The sequence below is a fragment of the Centruroides vittatus genome, unplaced genomic scaffold, assembly GCF_030686945.1.
Source record: "Centruroides vittatus isolate TY-2023 unplaced genomic scaffold, ASM3068694v2 scaffold_1152, whole genome shotgun sequence".
In the NCBI taxonomy this organism is placed as follows: domain Eukaryota; kingdom Metazoa; phylum Arthropoda; class Arachnida; order Scorpiones; family Buthidae; genus Centruroides; species Centruroides vittatus.
Genome location: NW_027122670.1, coordinates 2,212,644 through 2,222,072, shown reverse-complemented (window position 1 = coordinate 2,222,072; position 9,429 = coordinate 2,212,644). Strand labels below are relative to the sequence as shown.

At 31.1% G+C, this 9,429-nt stretch overlaps 1 protein-coding gene and 1 long non-coding RNA gene across 2 annotated transcripts; both read right to left on the bottom strand.

The window, feature by feature from the left end:
- Nucleotides 1-1,358: 1,358 nt before the first annotated feature.
- LOC136986615 (adrenocorticotropic hormone receptor-like) lies at nucleotides 1,359-2,602 on the bottom strand. The gene has a single exon (XM_067284196.1). It carries the CDS (start codon nucleotides 2,529-2,531, stop codon nucleotides 1,371-1,373), a length of 1,161 nt encoding a protein of 386 aa, XP_067140297.1. The 5' UTR covers nucleotides 2,532-2,602; the 3' UTR covers nucleotides 1,359-1,370.
- A 4,335-nt stretch (nucleotides 2,603-6,937) lies between these two features.
- Nucleotides 6,938-7,907, bottom strand: LOC136986585 (uncharacterized). Its single transcript, XR_010882499.1, has 4 exons — nucleotides 7,662-7,907; nucleotides 7,352-7,621; nucleotides 7,122-7,197; nucleotides 6,938-6,965 (listed from the first exon to the last, which is right to left on the bottom strand). It is a non-coding gene; the product is annotated as an uncharacterized lncRNA (long non-coding RNA).
- Between the last annotated feature and the right edge of the window lie 1,522 nt (nucleotides 7,908-9,429).

The following is a 9,429-nucleotide window of genomic DNA, read 5'->3' as shown; positions in this document are numbered from 1 at the left end:
GCATTTCTTAGTGTTTTGATCTCACTTCGATGGCCGGAATTTTGCAAAATACTCTTTATAAAAATCCCAATTACGTGCAGACGGTTTGGACGATAACATAAACGCTTTTCTTTTCCTCGTTAAAAAAAAAAATAAATGTTTTAGATTATATTTTTGTTCTTATATTACGATTCTAGTCGAGGAAACATCGCAGTATATTCGAGAAACTGTCAAATTTCTTTGTGGTTGTCTATCAAAAGTATTTTCCTCTCGAATTCAATAGGATCGGTTTCTCCTTTATTGGTTTTTTAGTGCTTCAGTATGCGAAAATAACGGTTCGTCACCTCTCATCCTTTAACTTTGATCCTTATATTGCTGGCCTTAACTCGCTTTCATTGGGCATTATGAGATGAGAGGAAACAAAAATTGGTTTTTTCGAAACCGTTCTGCTTCAAAATTAACGATCTTTTAAGGTCTTAAATCTTTATTCTTCACACTTTAACAGGGGGGAAAAAAGAGGAAAAAATTGCATCCGGTTAACGAGAGACTTTACAAGTGCTTTGTAGAAAAGTAATAAAAACTTTGACGTAATTTCTAAAACACTTTTAAGGTATTTAATTAATATTTCTAATTTCATCGAAGATACAAAAATGCAGATTTTTTAGTGTGTGAAAATTCTAAATAAGGCGCCAAGAATTCAGGAAAAAAAAGGAAATTGTTTTTTTTTGTATGGAGTCGTGCTGCGATCTTATCGCCTCGTTCAAGATCATAAACAAGAATAAAATAGAGTCTCTTAGATAAGAGGAGAGGTTATATAAGGTATTAATCAGTCTAACAGGAATATGATAGCAGTATTTAACGCATATAATCTAATCCCAAAAGGTATAGCTCTTATTAAATGGGTCACGAGGAGGAGAAAAAAATTTGATCGATTCCGCCTCTTCCAGCGACCACGTGACACAAAACTTTTTATGAATATAGTTTAATTTCTGCAGATTATTCATAAAAATATCATGGAATTTAGTAATTAATGCGGTTCCTTTTTTAAATTCGGACCTATCGTAGATTATAAGTACTCTTGGACGTATTTTTTTTAAAGATAATTACTTCAGTTTCGTCTGTGAATATCCGAGAATTTTGTACTACGAAACGATATTTAGCATTATTATTATTATTATTATTACTATTATTATTATTAATATAATACTTTTAATAAGATTTTATCACTTACTTTTTTACAACTTCATAACAAAATACATTCGCGACGAAGAGAGAAAGACAGGGAAAGAGAAATTTCCATAAATAAAGATTAATTTATATATTATATATTTCAATATATAATTATGTTTTGTACTTTTTTTCGTAAAGAATATCGACACGAAAATAGAAGCTTACAGCGGATAGTGATTGTTGTGCGGTAGTTGTAGCCTGATAGTACCAGTTCTGTCCACGTAGGTTGTTACTGCGTTACCATTTCCGCTGTTACAGTTACGGTAACAATCTCTTCTGAACGATATCAAACGTAAACTAGAGGTAAAAGTATCCGTTCTAGATAAGAGGCTATTTTGTGTAGAAGTCATATTCAATCCGCATCTGGTGTTAAACATGACTTTCAGAGCCTCTTTAATTTCTGGCATTCTAGCGGCGTATATAATAGGATTTATCAGACACTTCAGTACGATCATAGCGTTAGAGAAGATGGCGGCACCCAGTAAGATATCCTTAGATACCGTGTGAAACGGTATCACGCAATCCTTACATATCAAAACAAAGGTAAACACGGCTGGTATCCATCCCAGTAAGTAAGTTCCCAGAATGAGTAGAGTAGTAATGATGGCTTTGACATTTTTATGAAACTGTCTGGCAGACGGGAAACTAAGGAGTCCTCTCTGATGCTGGCGAACCACTAAGTATATGTGTACGTAAATGAAGCTCAACAGTATGAGAGGGAAGAAGAAGAGCAGCGATACTGTCAGGTGAAATGTTCTGTAGATGAGAAAGTCCATATTCTGGCATCTTAAAGATAGAAATCCCTGTCCCGGAACACTCGAGAAGTATATAAAAAAGAACACAACGGGGACGATCCACATGATAATTATGGTAATCCCCGCACCTCTTCTGGTGACGGTAGCTGCGTAATGTAACGGACGTAATATTCCTATGTAGTGATTAACGGCGAGTGCTAACAGGTGTAAGACGGAGACCATTAAACCCGTCATACGAAATGCCTCTAAAATTAGAGCCGAGCATCGGTAAAAAGATCCCATAAAGTACACAGAGTATACAATAGGTAATAAACTGTTTATAATCAATCCGGTTCCGAGAATAATGGAATTGTAGGCGTCTGTCAGGGCCAAACTCAAGCTGAAGTAGAGAGTAGGCGACAGAGAGCGCCTGACCCAGTGTGCGGAGAGTAAAATAAGGATGTTAAGGAATGCAGCCAACAGACACGCACTTAACATCATAGGCACGACCACACGATACAAGTCTCGTTGAAAGTTGCCCTCGTCGACTGTCGCGTTCATCACCGTGCTAACGGACGAATTCACCATGGTCACATTTGGATGTTGTAGGAGCCACTCTGAATCTTTAACCGGTGAGCTACCACTTTTATGTGCCAGGTGACACCATAACTGGGCACGCGCGGCACGACTTCCCTTTCGCTTTACTCCGTCTGCCTGCAACTTGTTAAAGTACCAGGTAAGATTCTATCGAATTTTAAACCTAATAAAGTAAATATCGATTATGTTTATTGAGTTTTTATAAGTGTAGTAATTAAATTATTACTCTCTACAATCGAATTCCAAGTAGGCTCTGTAGTAAATCACTATCGTGCATGGTTTTCGTCGATAAGAATGACTTTATCTACTTCTGTAAATGACAAGGATTATGTGGCATGTACTTTACAATCTTACGAATAGGAAATTATGAATTTTTTTCCTTTTAATTCTTTCCATTCACCGTAGAAAGTATTATTTCGTACTGATTTTTTTATTGAAAGATTTATCGATTTCCTGTGAATTATATGGCACTCTACGACAATTTAGTGGATCGATGACGAACTTATTAATATTCTATTTGAAAAAACTCCCATTTTTTCGATAACTTATCTTTAAAATTGATCCATTTCGCATGGGAATCAAATTTATATTCACTTAAAGAAAGTAAACAGTAAAGAAATTGTGGGAATTTAAATCTCGCAAGTAGTTTGTACCGTTTTTAACACTTTCGACACTTGACGGGACCTATTTTCCATTAATACTTCCTCTTAAAAATTCTTTCTTTACAACTATTTAGAGAAATGCTTACAAAATTAATTAAATTCTCTATCATCTCGGTTTGATTTTACAACTTTTAAAATTAAAAACATTTTTTAAAAGTTACTCTTACTTAAAATATGCGTGTTAATCTATCAAGTTATCAAGAAGATGATTAGATTTGTTCCCTCACTCTGCCACTCGTTATCCATTAATATCAAAGAGTTACTTCAGCTGAAACTTAACACGATCAAAAATTCATTACGTAAATTTATTAGTAACGATGTAGTTTATTAAATAAAAGTGCAGCTTTCTCTATAATAAAGGGTTTCGAATATAAAATACTAATTAGCTTCCATTGATATCTAAGTTTTCAACGCCATTATTCATTGTCAAAGTTAAGCAGGATTATTTACTAAAAGAATATTTTTCTGTTCGAATTTCTTTTATTATAACGATATTCACAAATTATATATTCATCACAAACCTCAATTATAACCGAACAGAAAGGGGATAGAATTAAAACATCGCGTGTAATCTATCATCGACTAATCTATATTGGTCCTGCCGAAGACGACGTGACAATATCGACGAAACCATTGGTGACATTAAAATTAATCTTCTAACCACCAAACAATCGTTTCCCTCAAAGGAAATGTCCTAAACGTTAAAGTTAAAGTAGAAAACTCTTGCTTAAGTCTAAGGAAACATATTTCTCAACAAGATTTACATCATCTAATATTAGTTTTCTTCTCATCTCTCTAGAGTCAATGACTTTCTCCAGTTCTAATCAACAAGTGACTGATGCAAACTAATTAAAGTTTTAATATTTTAATCTTCTTATTAAAAAGTTATTTATAGGGAGGGAAGGGGGAAATTAATCAAATTCCATTTTTCTTATTTACAAATTCGACCATTATATTGGCGAAAAGTATGTGGAAAATTGCAATTAAATCACACGCTAGTAAATTAAATTTTTAGGGTTTTTTTTTTTTTTGATTAGGAGGAGAGTGGCAAACATTGTTCAGCAAGCCCCTTTAAAGTTTCCTAGGAAGGTGATGGGCAATCGATTCTAATTGAATAAAAGATACACTCACGAGGACCATTATCAAATGCGCTTTCTCATAAAAAACACGTAACATTTTTTGTCTGGTTTTCGTTGATCGAAGGGGGGAAAAACATCCCTACAAGGACATTATCTATGGAGTAGCCATTTCTGAACTTTATCTATTTTTAAACAAGAAACCTGTTTTTCTTTTTTCCTCTTCGTGTCTGCGAGCGTGGTCCAATATTTATATCGGTTTCAATTATTTATTTTTGTAATGTCGCGAATTTAAAATATTGGAAATCGTCTATAAACCATCAACGGACGATGCGGTAAAACAAACATTCTATGCAATCTGTTCCTATAATAAATCGATAATTACTGGCATGAAACGGCGTGTCAAACGATTCTAATTATCGTAATTTGGAAGACGAAAAGTAGAAAAATTTGTTTCTTTAATTTATTTAAAACGATATTTTAAAAATTATTTTTCTTTAAAACCACCCACGAAGTTATTTATTTACGTAATAACTTCTAAATTTTATCCTTTTTTTGTGCAATAAACCTTTAAATTTAAAGTTTAAAAACTTTATTTAATAGTTTTTATATAGTAAAAACTCTATTAACCGGAGTAACGAAGGGGGAGGCGTGTGCCCGGATAATCGAAAGAGTTAATGTGTTTTCGTTTATATAACAAAACTAAATTATAATTAATACGAGTAGAGAAGAAAACTCGCGTATAATTAAGTATAAAACTTTAAAATAATTGTATTTCTATGCCGTTGATTCTGGACTGGAGATACAATTTTTAAAAAAATCGTCTTAAAATGCGTTTACGTTACGTTACGTTACTTTAAAAATAATAAAAAAATATGTTTCTTTTAAGTTTAATTTATGTAATTTTTTACCAATTAAATTACATAACTATTTTAGATTTTATAAAGCATTCCATTAGGAATAATTTTTTAAATATAAATTGAGTTACGAGTGGAGTCGATGGAAGAGAATGGGGATGAGGATGAGGAGGAGAAGGGGAAGCAGCTATGAAAGAAAGTAAAGCCATTAAGAAATGAGAAATAATTTCCTATGAAAGAAAGTAAAGCCATTAAGAAATGAGAAATAATCGTAAAAATGCAATAATTATAACATAAAAAGCATTAACTTTGGTTAAAACCAACGTCCATTAGAGTGAGGGAACATATTTACACTTCATCATCTACACAATTACATCCTTAGAATCTTCATAATAAAATAATAAGTTATAAAATAGAAGCATAGAACTATGCTAATGATCTTATTTAAAGTTTAAACGAAAGTAAACTTTATTTTTTTTTTAAATTCATAAGCAATTGAATAGGTTGTTACAACGTAAACTTACATCAAACTTTTACTTTCTGTTTATACTTTGCTTTCGAATTTGATGTTTTTAGATTTAATGCTGTAAAAAAATTAAATTGAAAAAGTTGATAAGTTGCTTTGCTTCCGTCTCACGTTTATTCTATTCGTTAACCATTTTGCATAATTTGCAAACTAGATAATCTGAAAGCAATTCATGCATTATTCATTGAATGTTTCGCGTTATATTGATTCATAAATGCGGGTAGATACGATTGATTACATAAAAATATAAATACTCTACGGAAAATATATTCCCTCACAAATAATTAATTCTTAAACAGCAGAGAAATTAATAACAAATTATGGAAACAATAAATTGCACTTAGTGATTTACTTTTACTGAAATTTTTAAAATATTTTAAAAATCCTTATAATATATAATTCTCTATAATTATAAAAAGTAATAGACTCTAGACTTTTAGCATTTTTACACGCTTTTTAGTGTCTTAAATTGAGTATGCATGCATGTGTATGTATGTATGTATGCAGGACCTGAGGAAAGTTAAATGGGACAGAGCCTCATCAAAAGTTATAAATAAAATCAATAAAACAAATTATTTCACTATTTATTAAAAGAAATTTTAATTTATAACATTATATACAGTATAAGAGTAAATTTTGGAGTGTTCTCTGTGTCTGGGATTTAAGCCAAAGAGCCTTGTAATACCCTTTTTGCCATATATATAATTACACATTTTACTAAAAGCACTTATAATTATTCTGTAGATCAGTATTAATCTTAATCAAAGTAAAGAATTTGAACATAGACAATTCCATTTTATGGTAATTAAGATTTTATTCATTTGACTCATTTATTTTTCAGAGAAATCTTATTTTTAGCAATTCACATAAGTTTAGAGAATCTACAAAGACATGGTTCTAAGCCAAATAATATTTTCAGTTAAAAAATAATTTGACCACAGGCCAGGAAGGTATTTAATATATTTACAGTTTTCATTCCCGGATGACAATACATTACGTTTTTAAAAAAATCTGTATGGGCTTGTTTACAATAGCTAATATCTACAACAGCATTTTTGTTGACTGTTATTTATTATATAGTTTATTTTTTTTAATCTTTGATAAAATTTAATCCAACGAAAAGCGCTATTAATATTTTATTAAAAACTTCCAAGTTTACATAATACAGCTAAACGAATGTCGGAAAATCGGGCAGAGCCTCACCAAATCTTTCCGTAGGGAAATAATGAATGAAAGGAAAATAATAATTAACATGAAATGAAAGTAAGAAGTCATTATTTTCCTATAGAAACATTCATGTACACCTCATCCATCATTTTCCTGTGCCAAAGATTCATGTACACCTCATCCATCATTTTCCTGTGCCAAAAATTCATGTACACCTCATCCATTATTTTCCTGTGCCAAAGATTCATGTACACCTCATCCATTATTTTCCTGTGCCAAAGATTCATGTACACCTCATCCATCATTTTCCTATAGAAACATTCATGTACACCTCATTCATCATTTTCCTATAGAAACATTCATGTACACCTCATCCATCATTTTCCTATAGAAACATTCATGTACACCTCATTCATCATTTTCCTATAGAAACATTCATGTACACCTCATTCATCATTTTCCTGTGCCAAAAATTCATGTACACCTCATCCATTACTTTCCTGTGCCAAAGATTCATGTACACCTCATCCATCATTTTCCTGTGCCAAAAATTCATGTACACCTCATCCATTACTTTCCTGTGCCAAAGATTCATGTACACCTCATTCATCATTTTCCTATAGAAACATTCATGTACACCTCATCCATCATTTTCCTGTGCCAAAGATTCATGTACACCTCATCCATCATTTTCCTGTGCCAAAGATTCATGTACACCTCATCCATCATTTTCCTGTGCAAACATTCATGTACACCTCATTCATCATTTTCCTATAGAAACATTCATGTACACCTCATCCATCATTTTCCTGTAGCCAAACATTCATGTACACCTCATCCATCATTTTCCTGTGCTAAAAATTCATGTACACCTCATCCATTATTTTCCTGTGCCAAAGATTCATGTACACCTCATCCATCATTTTCCTGTGCTAAAAATTCATGTACACCTCATCCATTATTTTCCTGTGCCAAAGATTCATGTACACCTCATCCATTATTTTCCTATAGAAACATTCATGTACACCTCATCCATCATTTTCCTGTGCAAAGATTCATGTACACTTTCCCATGGGAGATTTGCAAATACTTCATCTACTATTTTCTACAGGAAGATTCCTCTTCACTTTATTCATTTCTATTTTATATATAACGATTCATGCATACTTCATCAATTGTCTTTCTTGTTTCTGCTTATTTGCTTTCCTATTCTTATAGAACTGTTTTATATTAAAAAGAAAACTTTTTACGTGATTTACTTCAACAATTTTAAATTATTAACTAAAATATCATACTGTTAATCACTTCTCCTATTTTTTTTTAATATGAAACTAGGTATTTATTTCGAAGAAAAGCAGTTATCTATCACCTCTGAGTGAAGTAAATGAAGTTAAAACGCTTTCAGTTAAGTCAACAAAAAGTAAAAGTCGTTAAAAGTAACTATTTTCCCATTGGTATAGTAGAAAACTAATTACTTATAGAATGATCCAATTCAAGAAAATAAAATACAAAAAAACATATAAATTCAAAAAGTTTATATTAAAGGAAGCAAATGATCTATCGATTATTTTATATCATTAAAAAAAATCAATTAATTTCTCTTCCTGCTGAAAAACTAAAATCTTTCATTAAAAATTGACATTTTATTTATATCTATAAATATTAATTAATTAAAAGTAATAATTTTTGTTTTAAAAATAAAATATTTATAATTTGTAAACAGTGTTTTTACATGAGCGATAAGTAGAATTTATTTACCAACGCTTGAAATAATAATAATATTCATGTCTCGTAATATAAATTCCTATTTATTTTGCCTGTTTTTTTTAAACAAAAACAGGCAAAATAAGTAGGATTTTATGTTTTTATTTTTAAAAAACAGAAAATAACTGAATGAATCGTATAGGGAAAGTTAGATCTTATAATTTTTAATAATCAATAGGAAATGAATGTAGATATAATCGTTTCCCTACAGATAGATTCACTCTTCATTCATTATTACACCACAGAAAAAAGATTCACCCTTCATCCATTATTTCCCTATAGAAAAAAAAAAACATTTCCTTTCATTCATTATTTCCCTACGGAAAGAAAGATTCTCCCAACGGAAAAAAAATTTGCCTTTCATCCATTATTAAACCACAGAAAGAAAGATTCACTCTTCATCCATTATTTCCCTAAAGAAGGAAAGAATCACCCACCATTTATTATTTCCCCATTGAAAGAAAGATTCACCCTTGATAAATAAGAGCCAAAAATACTTTACATCCATCAAAGCATCGCCACGAGATAAAATCCTTTTAATCTGAAAAGGAAACCTAAAAGTAAACCTAAATGTATATAAAAATCTACAAATATCCCTATTTATAAAAAATAGCTGAAGGTCTGCAACGTGCATCTTCCTATCCAAATAAAATCATCAATGCTATATAATAAAGAGCGTTATCGCCAAGAGATAAAATTCCTTTAATCTGAAAAGAAAACTCATCTAACCTTAGAAAGTAATCTGGAGGAATGAATTGACAAGATTTTTATCAAAGAAAAAAAAAATCAGCAGCAGCAGCAACAACAAGGTGCAAACTATAAACATCAACAGGAGCG